General features: G+C 32.9%; 1 protein-coding gene across 1 annotated transcript in view; it reads left to right on the top strand.

Annotated features, from left to right (window-relative positions):
- The window catches only part of LOC107001566 (sugar transporter ERD6-like 8), a 91,039-nt gene that overhangs the window by 56,385 nt on the left and 13,912 nt on the right, over positions 1-20,742 (top strand). Inside the window, exons 12-15 of the mRNA XM_015199558.2 lie at positions 3,997-4,040; positions 4,126-4,188; positions 4,286-4,345; positions 4,421-4,474. Of these exons, the coding sequence (XP_015055044.1) occupies positions 3,997-4,040; positions 4,126-4,188; positions 4,286-4,345; positions 4,421-4,474 (221 nt within the window). The remainder of the gene's footprint in view (positions 1-3,996; positions 4,041-4,125; positions 4,189-4,285; positions 4,346-4,420; positions 4,475-20,742) is intronic.

The following is a 20,742-nucleotide window of genomic DNA, read 5'->3' on the forward strand; positions in this document are numbered from 1 at the left end:
TTATTTTTCTTTTACAGATTCTTTTTACCCTAATTATCATATAATCAATTATAAAAGATGATAAAAGTAACCCACTATTTATTTTAAAGTTATCTCCTTTAATCCCCCAACTAACTCAATTATAAAAATTACCCCACTAATTTCCTAATAATAATTATGAATAGTCCAAAACACCCCTTAAAAAAATTTAGCGGAAGTCTGACCAAGTTGGGGTTACGCAGCTTGTGACGGTCCGTCGTATCTACGACGGTCCGTGCTGCAAGTCCGTCGTGAAGTTCAGAGAGTCGATTCCGGTACCCAGACTCCAAAAATTGAAGTGTTTTGGAACGAAGACCCTGTGACGGTCCGTCGTATCCATGAAGGTCCGTCCTGCAGGTCCGTCCTGAAGTTCAGAGAAGTAACTCCAGTACCCTGATTCCCAGAGTTGAAGTGTTTTGGAACGAAGGCCCTCGACGGTCCGTCGTGCCTATGACGGTTCGTCCTACTTGTCGTCGAGGGTAATGAGAAGAGCAGCAGAAGAAACTAAACAAGTGTGGGACGACGGAGTCCATCACGGGCCGTCGTGACCAGGACGGTCCGTCGCGTGGTCCGTCGACCCAGTCAGCTTTTATCAAAAATAATTCTACTGTTCGAACCGGCTAAACAGATTGTTACATAAACTCTTCACCAAGAAATCTAATGTTATTAAAAATTAAGGATTTTTGATCAACATACTTACTGGTTGTTTCATCTTTCTGCATATTGAAGGATCAAACTCTCTTTTTCAGGTTCAACACTTGGATTTGACGTATTTAATCATTGCCTTGAAATTCTGCATTCAACCTATCCCAAGCCTCCTTTGTTTTTTTACAAGCCATGATTTTGTAAAACATAGAATTTGTCACTTAATTATACTTAAGAGACTTGGCTTTAGATTTCTTTTCCTTCTTTTCGTTGTTGGATTTTATCTAAGCCAAAGTATGAGTTGGTGATATAGTAGCAAGTGGTTTATCTTCCGTTATATTTTTCCAAAGTACATATGCTTCCATAAAAGCTTGCATTATCACAAACAAGATTTGGTAATTTTCACAGGTGAAAGTGAATGATTGATTTAAAGGTAGGTTGTTATATGTCCTTTTTATTGTAGGTAAAAACGATTTGGTCCTCTAAGATCAACTATAGACTCTGATACCACTATGAAAATAGAAACACTCAAGAAACTGTTTTGAAGAATAAAAATAGAGTAAATTTATGAAATTTTTGCTTTGTATTAATTTTCAAAAGATCTGAATTTATACAAGGAAAACCTAACCTTTTCCTATCTCGTAGCTATTCACAAAGTGGATATTTAAACTAAATAAGAACATGTACCACTAAAGCCATAAAAGGGGCTACTAACTTCAAAAAGTTAAGCAACTAATGTTGACCAAGGCTAGCTAGGAATAGGAAGCATTAAACTGAAATAAGTATAAAACAGTAAAAATAATAAGCTGAAAAAAATGTCAATTGTCTAGCACACAACAATCTCAAAGAAGAATCAACTATTACAACCAAAGAACCTGGTCTTATATAGTTCATGAGTTGTAATAGTTAGTTTTTTTGTGTGGTTCCACGACAAAATATTAGTTACATTCTTAGTTAATTGTAGGTTGTATTGTTTGGTATTTGTAAGGAACTTCATTGACTAGATGGATTGATTGAAGAAGAAGGTAGAAGACAAGGACTTTTGGGAACAATCATGAGCTGTAAGAAAAGTAATTATAACCTTGAAGTTGTTCGAGTTTAGTGAAGAATTTCAGAAACTCCTATAGGAGGTGGGTCATGATTGCTGTTTATTTCAAGCAAGGACTTCACCATGCTAAAATACTTATGTTGACTTACATATTTGAAACTTTACTTTCTTATAGTTTTTGAAGAGCTATGGTTCCTCAAAAGTAGTGGTCATATCTAATATAACAATTAATATCATATCCAGATTTTCAATAGATACTTATACATTGAAAGACAAAGATGGTTAGTACAAAAAGGTCAATAAACAACAATGTTACCATGTGCTAATGGCAAATATTTTGGATATGAAAGAGAATGCAAGACTTTATCATAAAAGAAGATCTAGAGTTACGAGAGATCATACAACAAGGTCAATTATAATCATGACAAATGATGATAGTTAAAATATATAGAAATTTAAAAGGTATACAAATGAATATATCAAGGCTCTCCAAAAGAAAGTCCAAAAGAGTGTGAAAGCAAAGAAGCTACTTATTTTTATAGCATTTGACTTAATGAAACAACAAAATTTCTATCGACATTCGTTCTAATGACACTTAATTAATGCCGGTAAAAACTTTAGCACTTTTTATTAATGTCAATATTTATTGCCGCTAAAAGTTGTTTTTGTTGTAGTGACTATAATAAAAATTCATCCAGTTTGTTAAGTTGAGTCAACGTCGTGTTTTCTACATCTTTTCACTCAAAGTTTAACTTTTTCAAGGCCTAGACCCCTTATGCTATAGTTCATCGAGAAGGTGAAAAGACATAATAGGAGTGTTGAATGTTTTTTGATAGGCCCACAAAACATTATTTGACATTTTTTACCAGTTAGTTCAATTTGCATTACTAGTCTAGGACAGGATGCTCTTGATCTCCTTGTTTAAAACATCCACTTGATAACATCTATAGATGGTATTAGGTTTCCACCATATGCCTTACACCATACTTTTCTAATAAACTTGCAAAAATTATAGTAGAGGTGAGATTTCTTGTCACTAGTAATAACTATTTACGTGTCCAATCTAGTGAAAATATTCTTGTTTAGGAGTGCATCACGCTCTTTTCGTTATTATTAGGTAGAGAAACAACCTCCACTGAATTATAAACATAGTCCACAACACTAGGATACATTGAATCATTGAAACTCACGAAGGGGCCCATAGTACCTAACCCCCAAACATCTAATATTTCCACCTCCGTGACTATGTTTAGATGCATATATATCTGCCTTTTTGAAATCGAACCTCAAAATTGGCAGTGGTCACTGATAGATGGTGGGCCAACATAACCACACTCTAAAATTTTTTGAAGGTATCCACACACCTTTATAGTAGCATCCAATCGGTGAATCATGACATGTTTTCTAAGAAAGTGTTATTCTTCTTAAGATATATACCACCTGATCATGTTATCCACATATATATGAAATAGGTAAGGATCATATCAGAAGTGGTGTCTATATTTTTTTTTAGAAAATTCTTCTTTTGCTATGATTTCGCTTCTTCAAGATTGAGGCTAGTCACCAAAAAGATAGTAATATTAGCATAGTAAGGCTCCATCACACTAGACACCGCTCGTAGATGCTCATCTTGAAAAGCGTAATATGCCACTTGATTCTCCATGCCCTTCATATTATTGACTTCAAGGTCAAATTCTTGCAATAGCCATCCATGGAATGATCTTCGATACACATCCTTTTTAACCATCATGTACCGAAGAACTGCATGATCAATGTAAATTATGGAGTTGGACCCAAATACACATGATATAATTTTTCAAATGAAATAGTATTATCAATAACAATTATGTTTTAGTCACAATATAGTTTGTCTAAGCAAAAGTTAACATATTGCTAGCGTAAAATATCAGGGTGGAAGATCTTGTTAGCTCTCTATCGCAATACAACTCCAATAAAAGATCCATATACATCACACATAAGCTAAAATAGAAGGATCCCATCAAGAGTGATAATGACCAATCTATATTTTGAGATCCTCAATCGGTGTTAGGTATTTCTCATTACACACAAAGTTTGCACGTCAGTCAACAAGGTGCACATATTTACTATATATTTGTACGTTGATGTTGAGATTGAGAGGTTGTATGAAGAGAGAATTTTTGACATATATTAATCTAAACACCTTACTTTCTTGTGTTATTTGTGAAATAGCAAAACATGATTCTCAAACTATTGGTCATAATTGTTGTCATCTATGACTAACATACATTATTTGATGTCATCAGGGTTTAATCCCAGTCTTGGAACGATTCTCTTTGGCATTTTACAGGTTTTTGTTTTCTGATGAGGTCATCCCTTAAAAGTAATTGTCTTGTTGAAAATGCAAAATTTATGTTTATGTTAATTTTTTTTAGGTTGGAGTAACTGCAGGAGGTGCACTTTTGATAGATAGAGCGGGTAGAAGACCCCTTCTAATGGTAATAATATATATAATATTCCTAATTCATGATAGTTTAAAGAAAAATTAAAACACTTGAAAGTCACTTATTCATTATGTAAAAATTAATTTTTCAGATGTCTGCCTCTGGCTTGCTTTTGGGAAGTCTACTAATTGCATTTTCATTCCTTTGCAAGGTAAATCAATTCCTTTCCCCTTTGAACTTGTTATGCAATCTTATGGTATTAATTTTTGTTTTCTTTTCTGACAAGGCTCATACTCTGGCACTAACTTTGGTCCCAAACCTTGCATTTGTTGGTGTTTTGGTAAGACATTTCATTCTATTGTTTAATTACAAATACTAGTCTATTTTATTTCACCTTCTTGTATGTAATTAACATTAGCTCAATAACATGTTTGAGCCTTTTCAGAAAGTTCAAAGGCATTTTGTAACTTTTACAACGGCCTTCACAAATCATCAATAATTATTGATCTGCAAAAACTTTACCTTTGAATAATCCTCAATAACATCTCCCTATAAATTTTCAAAACCTATGTTCTACCAACCAGTTGAGCGCTTGTGCCGTTCCATCTTCTTAAAGTTGTCCGTTATGGCCACAAAGATGTCCCTCCCATTTGTAATATTTGCTAAAAAAGTTCTTTTTGGAACTTTGGTGCAACACTTATGTGAGAAAATTATCAAAAGTCATCTCTATGAAGAGGCGGAGCTAGGTGGGGGTTAATGGGTTCGAAAGAACCTAATCCTTTTTCGTAAATCTTGTATTTGTAGTATATAAAATTGATTGACGGTTCAATGATAAGTAATTGACCTTGGAAATGCTTTTCACGCTAGAGTTGTGAGTTTGAACCACCCCCTCCTCTCTTTTTATTTCGGCTATTGCCACGTCTATCGATATTTTGATGATGATATGGATTTAAATTAGGTTTAATTTGATAAATTTCTAAATATCGAAGGATTCGTGACGAGAGGTTTTAAATGCCCCCCCCCCCTTTTTTTTTAACCCAATGAAGAAATAACCTTTACTCCTATTTAGATAGAGTTGCCTAGTTTTCCATGGCATATGTATTTATGGGATGTTATTAGAGAATATGTAGACTATATAGTACCTCTCTTAGCTCTAGATAATTTTACTAATTCTAAATTAGAGGTAGTGTTTGTTGGACTTTGGATCTTATTTCCATTATATGTATATAAATTTTTATCCATACGCCTAATAATATGGGGAATATGTAAGACTTCTTTTAGGTCTTACTTAAATTATTCACAAGAGAAACATGACCAGCCAGAAAAAGAGAAAAAAAATTAAAAAGAGTGCAAATTTTTGCTCTTCATATTCAACCCTAGCAAGCATCTTCAAATCAGGATTCCTACTTTGTTCACCGTCCGGTTGAGGTTATTTTGGGAAAATATTTTCATATCAACTCAATATTTGATTAGAAATTAGTAGAGGTAGATGTAGAGTCCTATTGCTCAAGATTTTAGTTCGTGAGCAATAGTTGCATTTTGGTGATTTTACTCTTTTTCTTCTCTAGTTCATTGGTGCTATTTTGTAGTTATTGTTGTTTATTGTTTGACACTTATTTGGTGACCATTTTGGAGAAAAAATTTGTAACTCTTGTTAATTATAGTGAAATTTTGATGTCGTGGTTTTTACTCTTTAGTCTGAAGAGGTTTTCAACGTAAATCTTAATGTTTAGAAGGGGATTTAGTTTTGTCTTGCCATATTTATTTTGATGATTATTTTTGCTTCCCAAAGGTGGTTTCCGCTTAAATTTGTTTGTCCCCTTTTGATTAAATTAAAGGGAAAGTTTAGACTCGAATATCGTCCTGCCGTGGACCTTAATTAGTGCTTGGCTTTTTCAATAAAGTGGTATCAAAGAATTATGTTATCGTTGATTGCTTATTTGATTAATGGATTCAAATATAAGAAAGATGGTGTGTTTGAATAGTAGTAATTATCATATTTGAAAAAGTAAGATGAAAGATTTTATATTTACCAAGAAAATACATCTACATGTAATTTTTTCTAATAAACCTGAGTCTGAATAATAAGGATGAATTTAAGCACCTACATGTTTGTGGCCATATCAGACAATAAGTTGAAGATAATGATAAAAACATGGTGTGAATAAGACACACACTAGATGCTTATGGGATAGGCTTTAGACACTTTATGCTTCAAAAACTAGCAATAACAAGTTGTTCCTGCTAAAAAATTGATGAGTATTAGATATATAGAGGGAAGTCATATTTCAGATCATATAAATAATTTATAGGGTTCCCTTCACTAGCTGTCTGGAATGGGTGTATAATTTTATGAAGGAATATAGGGACTGTGTCTTCTTAATACTCTACCATAATCTCAGGAAATTCTTTGATTTTCTTTGACTAATTGTTCTCACAATGGTGTTGTAACTACGAAATATGCGAAGAGTGATATTTTAAATGAAGAGATAAGAAGAAGATCTCAGTCACGATAAAATATATACCCTAGGTGTTGTCACGACCTGAGCCTACAACTTGGACGTTGCCGACACTCAAGAATCAATGTTGGTACACAAGACAACCCTCATTCTTGTTGGCTACAAGCGGAAGACTAACTCAAGTATACACAAAAATAAAGTGAAAGAAACGTTTTAAAATAATTTACCGAATCTAAACAATGAACTGAATATTCTAAGTATGAACCATAAGTTTTAATTAAAACATCTGAAACTGAAAGACTTAGCAAACTTTTCTATCTATGAAGCCTCTATTGTATACAAGGATTAGTGTTGGTACAAGACCCGCGACTCCTTAAGAACTACTACTAAAGACTCATAAAAATTGGAGTCCTCTAGAAGCAATGAGACCTAACTCCAAAGCTGACGAGCTAATAAAGTGATCTCAACATACTCTTTTTGGGATCATAAGAACCTGTCTCTACATCATTAAAAAATGTTAGGTGAAATAACATCAGTACATTAAATGTACAAGTATGTTATATTACTGAATAACAAATAACTTGAAAAGGATTACAATAGATAACAATGTACTCAAGCTGAATGTTAAGAAACAAAGGAGTTAAATCATTTAATGTTTTATGAAATACTTTCTCATCTCTGAACTCAACATAATAAGTGATATATTAAAATACACTTTAACTCTATCAATAGATTCTCTAACCGACAACCAACACTTTGAGTTACATGATGATACAATCTCTCGCCCACACTGCTAGAACTATCCTACAACTTGCTGGTATATAGGACACCTCAACTAAGTGAATCCACTAAGTTATGTCCTGAGGCACTTAGGATTTATCTAAAATGTATGATATTGTACCCATGTTGGCATACATGGTTTTTGAGTAATGTGAGTTGTCTCAATTCATCCCAATTTAGCTACTCAATACTACTCCCAATAATGTACTCATGTTCAATGTTTAAAAACATACTCTTCTTCTCATTTGAGAGAGAGGTAACTACTCTTGAAATATCTTTGAACTTATAATTCATTCAAAAATCAAAGTTTCTCTTTTATCAATGTAAAAACTAATACATTTGGAAATACTTAGTTCCGTTATTCCCTTACTCAATTCACACTAAAAAAATCTTTGTAAAAAATATATCAAAATCATATTGTGATATTATCATTGGTGACTCAGGAAGTCATACATTCATAGACATTGATGGTATAACTAGATATCATAAGCCTAAACGTTGATGGCATACTCGATTTTCATAGTAATCATGTTCTAGAAACTCTTTCTCAAAAATCATCTTTTCTACTTCAGAAACTTTGTTTAATACTCAAGAGTTGGCTTTAAATGCTTCTTGAGATTTACATCTCAATTTATAGGGTTCATGTTGAATTATGGTCATGAACGATTAACTCAGTGATCTTAATAACAATATGCAAACTAGGTATGCAGAACTACATGATCCTACTCATCCAAAAAATACTCAATTCATGGGATTCATGTTGAAATATAGACATGAAAGAATCAACTCAATAATCTTAATGTATAATATATAACAATTCAATATCTAGGAATAGAAACTTCCAATAGAATTAGGAACTAATGAACTTAAAATCAACTCATCTCAAGAATTCTCAAATCTAGGGATAGAATACTAGATTACTCTTATACTTATTTGAAAGTAGATGTAGGGCCTGAAGACGAACAAGTCCAAAACTATGATAGCCTTATATACCCGGTAGAACAAGGTTCTTAATGAATCTTAAAGAAGAACTTGATTACAAGCCTTGAAATCCTTGCTTGAAGGAGAAAAATCAAGAAAACCTTTATTGATATTTCTTGAATTAGTTTCTTGGTACTCTATGGCCAAGAATTTTTTATTCCAATTAATGATTCATAACTGTATGAAGAAAATTGAGTTGGAAAGAATAAAATTCTTGGAGGACTTACCTTGGAGAAGAATCTAAAAAAAGATTGAAAGAATCTTGAATTGAAGTCTTCTACTTTGATTTTTTTTTTTGGGTTTTGACTTAGGGTTTGACAGAGAAGTGAATGATAGATTAAGAGATGAAAAAATCTTATTTTTTTGGGTGTATAATTAGCCATGAAATTTTATTAGGGTCTCTTAGAGGTAAAAATATAAAAACAACCCCTTTTAATGTTTTTTCGCATCTAATTTGTCAATGCACTTTATCAGGTTACTAAAATGGCTATAACTTTTTACTCAAAATTCAAATTTTTACGGAATTGGTGGAGTGGAAAAGAAGATTAAATTATCTTTAGTTTGATAGTCATGGCCACAAAACTCTTTATATTTTAAGAGATATGGTGTTTGAAGTTGACCTAACTAGAATCTTACCTCAAAACTTAATTTGTAAGGGAACTTTCAACTCTACTATGTGCTAGGAGTTTTGACTAACCTTAATTGATATCCAAAATTATTTCCACATTTCATAATTTACCTTTAAACATATGGGCAATTTAAGAATCACTGGACATGACATTTTACGTAAGTGAAGAATAGTTTGATCTTAGCTTAGAAAATTTTGGGGTGTTGTAATAGCTCACCCTTGGGATCATTCGTCCTCGAATGACGCTTAAACTGCGAATGGAGGCAATAACAGTTACTATTACTACCTCTCTTTACTTCTAAGCTTGCCCTACTAATATAGGTTGAACTAATTGATACTAATAGTTATGAAACTGGACTAGAGCACATAAGTCAGATTGATATGAGATTGAAGATAGTCATACTCTACATGAAATTATTTGACATTAAGCTTGGCTATCTTCCCACGAAGTAAGAATAGGAATATTATGCCTTGAGTGAGACGATTGACAACTTCTAAAATTAATAACAATTCTAAACTATGCTCCTCTTTTTCCTTACTACACTTCATTAGCTGCAACTCCTAGCTCCTACTAGAGTATATGACCACTCTTACAAACGTCCAGATCAAATCACTTTCTCTTATTGTGTTCAGGACTAATTTCTAATTCACAAGGTGCTAAACATGATATGGTTATACTTATCTAAACCACGAGATTCAGGTTCTGTGCCTCTATAAGGAATCTCATCCCTAGGATACTTCTCCTTATAGTTGTCTTCAACCAACCTTGAGTCCATATCAAGAAACACCCAATGCATCAAATGCTTTTTTCCACATGTTAACAATACCACATTCAAGCCTAACACTATAACCACTCCATGGACTCTTTCTAACCAATTCTTCTAAGTTTTTTTCACTATCTTTACCAACTGAAATTTTACTCGTTACTATATGAAACTGACTAATTACTCCCATTTAACTATTACTCATGGTAAAACTTCATCACCTTCTTGCACCACATTTATAACCTTAGATGGAAGAAAACGACCACCACAATCACAATAAGAAACATAGACCCTCTCCTTATATCATTACTCAACTACTATTGATAACATCACTCTTAAAACAAAAAGGGATAGCTGGAAGAGCATTAGGGAGAGAGATCATACACACAATTCATTCGAGATATCTTATATAATAATATACATAGCATAACATTATGTTGTTGGTTATGGACAGTAAATGATGAATTTGTGAGACTGAACATATTGTGAGAATGAATGCTTAGCTTCATAACACGAGGATGATATATATAACTTTATGGATTAAGCTCGATATTAATGTGTTGAAGTCTTTTCCCCTCATTGTTAAAACTGAGCATATATGTGAAACTCTCTGAAGTGTATGAGTATAGGTTATAGACACAATTCTGATATTAGACATATGAACAAGATGTTGTAATAATTAGACTTTAAGGAAAAAGTACTTGAGTATGAATGGATTGATTTACCTATAAAACACATTCGAAAAACATCACTATCTAATCCTCAACACTTCAATTGGTTTCTCATCATGTAATCTCCCCCTTAGGTCTAAGACTGACACTTTACAGCTATGGATCTATTTCATTTTGTCTAAGTTGTTCTACATTAATTTTTCTCTAATACTCATGAAAGACTTATCTCATGGCTACTGAACTCTACATAAGTACGTACTAAGACTCCTTTTAAGACCTCTTTATAAGATGCTTACGTCTTCTCATTGGCTTACAAGGTCGCTTAATCTAACTCTTTAAGGAAAAAAATAATGCTAACGTAAAGGTCATGGAAAATTATTAACTCAATCGGAACCTCGTCTAATCACATACAATCTCGGGCAAACCTCTTAATGCTCTTGTTACTCTTATGACTTAGCCACCCTTCACTGCCTTTTCTAAAAGTTAGGATCTCTCACTTGTACCACTCATACTCATTACAGCTAGGAGTCAATTCCTCGCCTACTCTATGTTAAGTCTACCAGAGCAGATCTAAAGACTAACATCATAACCCTAATGTTGCAATTTTCTTTATCACGACACTCTTTCTCAATTCAATCTTAATGTTTATTACTAAACACATTTATCAATAAGATTTCTCACATACTAAACTAACTTACAATTACTAGATGAAATTAAGAAATACTCACCTCCTAAAAACTTATGACAAGTAGTCAATCTTTATCTCTTAGTCTTCATACTTACAATTTATCGTCACACTTCCTTCTACAACTGAAGTACTACTGACCCCTTTGCTTTTCATCAATGCTTAATTGGTTCTCTAACCATCTGAATATTATAGGCTATACCTAAAAATCATAAGCTTATGTTAGATGTATCACCTCATGAATACTCCCGCTCTTCTATTCAATACCTACACTGACACATCATCCTAAAATTCTTTCTAGTTAAAGTATACTCTAAATGATCCTAACAAGTAACTCTTACTCTACCTCCTTCAATGAAATCTACACAAACTCATCATTTCTAAGTATACACATAAGGGGGAACTCCTCATTAATAACCTATTGGGTGCATGACAATAATAACAAAGCTTGTCTCGTTAGTATCTCCCTTCTTAGATTACTATGCATGTGCATACATTCTTCTAATTTAAGGGCACTCCATCTACTACTTCTCGCAATCTCATAACTGATACTATCCTTTCGGCTGCACTTACTACTCAAGATCTAAAGAACACTTCCTCATAACGGTCTCAATTGAAACAAGGTTTAGAGAATAAATACTAGGAATACATCTCCCTCTAAGCTCAAACGCATGATTCGTATTAATAAGAGTGCATTACTTTGAAACTCAACACTTAACTCGCTCATGGGCTTCTCTCAGGCCCCTCTACATTCTCATGACTTTCTCAAGATTTTTTCTGAGAGTAACTCATCACTAAGGATCTGACTTTACTTTTTCACTACGTTAAGTATGAGGGATAATCGAATAAATTTGAGAAACACACAGTTTGATGAGTTCCTTATGACACAACTCTATTGCATAATTTAGAGCATAAAGAAGGGAAACAATTTGTAAATGCCTATATTCCGTCATTTATAGAAGTTGGGCCCTTACACCCATAAATAAGTTCCTACTAACATGGCTTCATATACATCCTAGGACACTTGAACTCTGTGCTCTTATACAAAGTTTATCACGACATGAGCCTACACCCTGCATGTGACCAACATTCAAGAACCATTGTTGGTACCCAAGTGAATCCCCATCTTTGTTGACTAATATCGAAACTAACTCAAGCATACTTAAGATATTAAATTGAAAGAAACTTTTATAAAATTTTTACTGAATCTCAAAATTGAACTGAGTATGAAACACAAGTTTTAAATAAAACATCTTAAACATAAATACTCTCCAAACATTTCTATCAATGAAGCCTCTACTGTAATAAGGATGAGTGTCAGAACAAGACCCCCGACTCCTCAAGAAAACTACTGGTAACAACTCATAAAAACAGGGGTCCTCCGAAACCATAGAGACCTCAATCAAAAGCGGACGAGTTGATAAATTGATCTCAACAAACTCTTATTAGGGATCCTAAGAACCTGTATCTACATAGCTAAAATATGTAGTACGAGTATGTAATATAGTTGAATTACAAATAACTGAAAAGGACTACAATACATTACAATGTACTCGGGATGGAAGTAAGGAAATAAAGGAGTTAAATCATTTTAAGTTTTACGTAATAATTTCTCATCTTTAAAATTTACACAATAAGTGAATATACAAATACACTCTATTGGGAGATTCCCAAACAAAAAAGCATCACTATGAGCTACATAATGATACAGTGTCTCGCCCACGCTACCATAATTGTCCTGTACCTTGCAAGGATATAGGACACCTCAACTAATTGGATCTACTAAGATCTGATCATAGGCACTTCGGATTCATCTAAAAAGTATTATCATGTACCCATGTGGGCATACATGGTTTATGAAAATGTGAGTTGTTTGAACTCATCCCAATATCGTTGCTCAATACTAATCTCAATAATATAAACTCATGCTCAATGTTCAAAAATGTACTCTTCCTCTTGTTTGAGATAATTTCTCAAACTATCCTCTTAAAAGAGGTATCTGCTCTTGAAAATCTTTGAACTTATAACTCATTTAGAAATCAAAGTTTCTCTTTTGTCAATGTAAAAACTAATATCTTTGGGAATACTTAGTTATCTTATACTCTGAATCAATTCATACTTGAAAACTCTTTCTCAAAAATATATCAAAATCATGTTGTGATATGATCATTGATGAATGGGGAATCCATAATGCATAAACATTGATGACATAACTAGATATCATACTGCTTAAACATTGATGACATACTCGATTGTCATACTAATTTGTTTTACAAACTCTTTCTCAAAAATCATTTTTTTCTTTTTCAAAGATTAATATTAAAACTCAAGTGTTGACTTTACACTCTTCTTAAGATTTATATCTCAATTCATAAGATTCAAGTAGAATTATGGACATGAACGACTCAACTCAGGGATCTTAAAAGCAATAAGGAAACTCAATTTCCTGTCTTAAAGAACTCAGAACTCAAAGATATTACTCATCTAGAAAATAATCAATTCATAGGGTTCAAATTGAAATATAGATGCAACCAAATAACTCAAGAATCTTAATGTATAACATACATCAATTTAATATTTAGGAATAGAATTTTCAAAAGAATTTGGAACTCAAAATCAAATCATGTTAAGAATACTCAAATCTAGGAATAGAATCTTTGATTACTCTTTTCCTAATTTGAAAGTAGATAGGGCGTGAGGATGAACTAGTCCAACACTATGATAGCCTTTCATAACTGAAAGAAAAAGGTTCTTCAAGAATCTTCAAAATAAATTGATTAGAATCCTTAAAACCCTAGCTTAAAGGAGAAAAATCAAGAAAACGTTTCTTAAGATTTCTTGAATTAGTTTCTTGATACTGTATGGCCAAGAATTAGGATTCTCATTAATGATTTTTAATTTTATGCAAAAATTGAGTTGGAAAAAATGAAATTCTTGGAGAAGGACTTACCTTGAAGACGAATATTGAAAACAGATTGAAAGAATCTTGGATTGAAATCTTCTACTTTGGTTTATTTTTTCCTCGGGTTTTGCCTTAGGTTTTGAGAAAGAAGAGAATGATGGATTATGAGATGAAAATGTGATTGTTTTGGATCTCTAATTAGACAAGAAATTCGTTTAGAAATTTTTTAGAGGTAAAAATACAATAATGACCCTTTATAATGTTTTCACGTCAGCCAATTCGTCACTTCATTGTATCAAGTTACTAAAATGGTTTTAACTTTTTACTCAGAACTCGGATTGTTGTGAAATTCGTGGTGTTGGAAAAAAGATTCAAATAATTTTTATTTGAGGGGTTGTTGGCCCAAGGAATTGTTTATATTCTAAGAGATATGGTCGGTTGAAGTTGACCTAATAAGAAACATACATCAAAATTTATTATATAAGGAAACTTTCAACTCTACTTTGTGCTAGGAGATTCAAGTGACCTTAATTGATATCCAAATTCATTTGCAAACTAAAGACTTTACCTTTACACATATGAGAAATTTAAGAATTCCCCAACATGACCTTTCACGTTAATGAAGAATAGTTCGGGTCTTAGCTTAGAAATTTTTGGGGTGTTACAGGTGTAACATGGAGTATATATCCCCGAAAGACCCTACACAAGTAACTTAACATACATCATACAAGATAAGAGAAATAAAGATCTCAAAAGTAGAAATCTTACATCACAAAAGAGTTTGACAAACTGGAAGTGTAACATAGTCTCAATAGGCCATCTAAACATCAAACAAAGTGGCTAAGACGTAACTCATACACCACAAATATGATATAAAAACTAGAAAGAGGTAAAGAAAGTAAATATATATTGGTCCTAAAAACATGAGGGCTCGAGGATCTTGAATCTGGTTGAATGTTCAATGAGTGTGAGAGTTATGAGTGTCAGACCCTACATAAGTGAAAAAATGTAGGCACACTTATGCATTAGTACATGAAATGTACTATGTATGAGGCGATATGCACAAGTTTACATGTAGACATAAATAGCTTAAACATGTAATGCATGACAAAGATTTGAACATTTGGAAGCTTTAAAGAAGTATCAACATATAACTCTTATAAATATTGTCAACACAATCAAAATAACATACATGAGAAAATTTGAAAAAACATATTCGTTTTGTGGGATATTAGCCTTAACTGAAAATAAGACCATGAGATCTATGTTATAGAATCTGGTATGTCCCTCATACTGAAATAAGGTAATTCTACTTGCTAATATAGCAGCCATACACATCATCTTTTATTAAAGTGGATAAGCTAGCTAGGTTATTTAAGACAATTATATAGGGGAACGTAGTTAGAGACTAGAGATTGCTTCTAGAGACTACCCTAATTGAGCCCCCACCTAACATCCTCTCAGTGTTGTCTAAATCCTAACAAAATAGAATAAAAGTAAACTATCAATATAGCATAGGAAAGACAAAGTTCAATACCAATCTACATCTTAAAATGAGAACATAGAATAACTCCTTAAATTACAATCCAAGCATAAGCTATAAAATATTTCAACAATGTGAATCCATGTGTGAGAAATACATTTCACAATCATTATCATATTTCTATGTGTGAAAACCTTTTACAACAAATTGTATACTTTCGTTTAAAAGCACATTATCATCATAAATATCATTTTCATAAGACATAATCCTGCGAAATTCATAGTTCATGGGATTATGGATTCATCATTATTTCATAGTTAAAATTCATGGGACATGCATGGGTTCATAGTATGTCCACTCAATATCATTTAATTACATTATATCATGCAATAAAATATATAAAAAAACCATTTTAATAGAACCCATGGTGAATCAAGAAGAACCATAAATTGAGAAATTAAACCTTGGGGATCCCATGGAGGAATGGACTCCATGGGTGAATACCAAGATTACTTGCTACTCAAATCCCAAGATAAATGGTGAATTGAAGACCATGGAGTGAATCCTATCTTCTCCTTCTTCCTTAGGTTCGGAGGGAATTAGAGTGGATGAAGTTCATTAGATATCTGGGAAAATTGGAGAACGAGTTTAAAGTGAGTAGATTTAGGACATAAATTATTTTTATATGGCTTATAATAGAAGCCAAAACGGCATAGAATAGGCTTAAAACATTTAGAAAAAAACACAAAAACTCCTTAAAAATAAATATTGAACCTGTCTATGGCTCGCACTGACCACCCAGGTCAACCTAAGAAAAGTTCAAAAGCCATACCTTTGACCAACATTAGACAATACTTGTCTACGATCCATAGACCCCAACCGTAGAAAACAACTTTTACCTTTAAGATTTCACTAAGTTTGGGACCTTCTGATGAGACATATCTACGACACGTAGTCCATTTGAAGGACTATCATGTTCACACGTTGAAATGTTCAAAAACATGAGTTTTTCATAAATAATTTTATTCCTTTATACAAGACTTGTCTACGGTCGATAGAATCTTAAGGATCATTTTCTTTAGTTTCTCACAACGATGTTTTGGTTAAATAAGACAAGGTAAAAGCAAGTTCAAAAGGTTAGAATGACAGAGATAAACGTAGAAGCAAGTCAAAGTCTAAATACAAGAATATTACATATGACTATTCCATAAGAATGGACATATCAAGAAATATTATTATATGTATAAGAGATACACAATAAAACAAAATAAAGATGATTATATTGAAATTCGACTTGCTATTATCGCTAAGAATGGCACCACTAAAATTGTTTATAATGAGTCTATCTAGTTTATGGATTCTGGTGATACTTCACATATCATGCCAAAGAATAAATTATATTCTTCATACATTACATGTAACTTTTGTATGTAGAAAATGGGCAATGATAATGAGGTTGAGGTACTTGGCATTGACACTGTTTGCTTGGAAAATAACAAGAGTTCGAAACTGGTTTGAGACTAGTTCTCAACAAACTTAAGTGTGCTCTAGATGTTTGCTTGAACCTAATTTAAGTAGGAAACCTTGATGATGAGGGTTATGTTAACATCTTTGGTAAGCTTATAGGGGTTTTAATGGTTGTGGCTCGAGGTGACCAATTATCAACTTGGATGTATTTCATGGCCGCTTAGTAACCTTGGTGGAGAATAATGCTTCTTCAGAGTTGTGACATAGAAGACTAGGCTATATAAGAGAGACAGAGATTAATAGTTTACCTAAGAAGAATTTGAAGTCAGGAGCGAAAAAAAAAAGTTGAAGAAATGTGTTCATTGCTTAGCCGGTAAACAGAAAAGAGTTTCATTTCATAATAGTCCTCCTTCAAGAAGTCTTTATTTCTAGAATGTTGGTAAATTTTTGATCTTTGTGGTCCTTATAAATCAAGGTCTCATCATGGTGCACTTTACTTTGAGATATTTACTAATGATAATTTTTACAAACTCTGGATATTCTTTTTGATGTCCAAGGGTCACTCTTGACGTATTTAAGAATTTCCAGGCCTTAGTTGTGAGAAAAACATGGAATAAAATGAAAATGTATTTGCTTAGATAACGGTAATGAATATGCTATTCCTTTAGATAACTATATTACAAAACAAGGTATTCGAAGTTAGAAAAGTCCTTGAAATACTCCTCAGCTATATGGTTTCGGAATAAGGATGAAGAAAACTCTAATTGCGAGGATTATATGTTTGATTTTAGATGGTAAGATGTCAGATTTGTTTTGGACAAAAGAACTTAACATTGTTGCATGTATTATCATTTTATCTCCTATAGTTTTTTTTTAATGATGATGTCCTTAAAAGAGTTTTGTCTAATAAGAATGTATCTTATGATCCTGTTAAAGTAGGTATAAGGCCATTGTGAATGTTCCTAAGGATAAAAGGTCAAAGTTGGATATTAATACAAGGTACTTTATTTTTGTTGCTTTGGTTAAGATTAATTTGACAGTGATTTCTGTGATCCAGTTGAAAAGAAACTTGTTAGAATATGTTGTGTTGTGTTATGTAACGACCTGAGAGCACCCCTAAGTCGTTACCTGTGTATTCGACCTTGAGGAGGTCTTATACAATCCCTTAGCATTGGTCATAGCATGTATCATAGAATAAAAATGAGGAAAAATTAAAAACTTTTACTTTGGAAGTTCAACTTCACTTCATATAAGAAAATTAGAATCTAACGTCATCTTAACGTACCATCTAGACATAGAAGTATAGAAATGGAATCTAACTTCGTCACAACGTACCATCTAAACAAAGAAGTATAGAAATTCGAGACTTAGCACTTACACAAATAAGAAGTTTAGAAATAGGTAAGTACAACAACGTATTCCAACATAAGCAAAGAACTAAAAATTAGAACATAGGGTCTTGTCCTCGGACATGAGGACTCTCACTAACTCGGAGAAGAAAGTCCAAGTATCTTGAGAAGTGACCTTTGAATCCTCAACTGCGCGAACCTAGATTGTTTTGGAAAAGGGACTAAAAAACACGTACTAAGTCAGGCTACTATGAATAAAAACCATCAATACATGCATAAAGGGACATTTAAGTCAAAACATGTTTTTTATCAAGTAAAACCAATATGCACATAAAATAAGTATTAATAAGGCAACCCAACATAATATTATCCCAACATGTAGCCAACCTAAGCAATACTTGTGCAATGTAAAGAATAGAATACCATAACCCTATTCAAAGCTAAGTATCACATTAAGCAACCTACTTCGTACATACTTTCATAATATCATCATAATAACATGCCAATTTCATAATGACCATACATAGCTTACAATAAATAAGTCATAATCAACATAGTCTTAATATAACACTACCACAAATGCAATGTGTAATAGAAGTCGCATACCCTTCCTTTCACTATATAGAACCCCTTAAGAAATCCATATTGAGAGTTCATACATTTCATTCATTCATTTACTTTTACATTACGGAAAAGGTTTCAATAACCGACATAGACCATGAGAGCTAGATGGAATCCAGTGTTCTACTCACACACCGAAAAGAGAGTGTTAACACTTGCCTAGAGTGTTACCTTTTGTACATAGCTATCTAGGTGGATCTAGTAAGGTAGAGTCGTATTGGGCACATAGTTAAGGGACAAGGAGTTTGTTGATAGAGACCCTAACTTACTAAACGTGGGGTTTTACATCTCATGAGACAACACATATCTTTGGAATCCACAATTAAAAAATGGTAGAAAACCCATGTGGGGAGCCGGACTTATTAAACATGAGACCCCCATCTCATTTACATGCCCTATCGGTGCTAAGCATCTATTCCCTTTAGTAATCATCTTTAATCATCACATAAGTTCACATTAGTCTTTACTTGACTCTTATGTAAACATCTTATCATAATAGCATATAGGTGTTCATAGGTGAGAATAGTTCTTTCACTTAAGAAACACTAGAAAGTGATTAAAACTTTCACTTTAACATTTCATTATAATCATGAGAACTACCTTTCAATCATATATTAGTCATACCATAACATACATACGGACTTCATAGCTAATTCAGGTGCATAGGGTAAAAGATGAGGGAACCTTGTCATTAAAACCACAATAACATATTAACTATAGCATCATTACTATCTAAGTAATTCATCTTTCATAGTTGAGTTCAACGAAGAACAATCATTCATACCTTCTTGACCTTCAAGAGACTTCATACTTCAATCTACCAAACAATGCATAACCAATACATAATACAAGGTTATTCATGTAGTAATAACATAACTAACTTCAATATAAATAATTGATAAATTCATCATATTCAACCAATTCACCATATTGAATCAAACATTTATGAAATTGGGGAAAAACATGGGTTCAAGGGAATTTGAAGTCAACGACAACAATTACCCATAATTATACACCTAAAAAACCCTAAGTAATTATAATTTATCATAATAGATTCATAATTTCCTTTTTTCCGAAGAAGACCTATGTGTAGAGAAAAACCCTAGATTTTGGGGAATTTTGAGAACATCTTTGGAGGGACCTCTTGGGGAAAGGGATCCCAAGAGTTAAAAAAATCATACCTCACTGGAGACTTATCCACGAAATAGATCTCAAAACTTGGAGAATTGATCCTCTTCTTGGCGATTCAATGTTCTTCAATGGAGTATTTGGACAGAGAGAGAATTTAGAGAAAAGGGAGAGCATCAATTTTTTTAATATCTAATGGGCGTTTGTGTATTTGATTGGGAAATGGGTGTAGAATAACTAAAAACTCTTTATATAAACCCCACCCCACCCCCAAATAAAATACCCAAATCACCTTATGCTAGTTGGAATTTAAAATAAAAGTCCAACATGACTTTCACTAATGCAATCCAAAAGACGATGGAGGAGTTCGCCAGAATGCTTCCCGAAATTAATTTTGGGACTAAAGGTTGCGTGTTAGGCATGCGACGCGGAGGTGTCCTTGAAAAGGGCTTGCTAAATTATTTTTGGGACAGAGGACTGCGTGTTAGGTGTGAGACGCGGGGCATTCTCAAATAGGCTTCATGAAATTATTTTTCTTCGTTAGTCATTTTTAAACCCTCTAAGCTTCCATGATTTTTTCCCGAAACACTTAGAATTGTAATTCCCCCTTTTATGTCATAATTCATTATGTTAGGCTCTAGCTTAGGTCATAGAATTTCTGGAGTGTTTCAAAACTCCCCCCCCCCCCCC

This window comes from Solanum pennellii, chromosome 10, assembly GCF_001406875.1.
Source record: "Solanum pennellii chromosome 10, SPENNV200".
In the NCBI taxonomy this organism is placed as follows: domain Eukaryota; kingdom Viridiplantae; phylum Streptophyta; class Magnoliopsida; order Solanales; family Solanaceae; genus Solanum; species Solanum pennellii.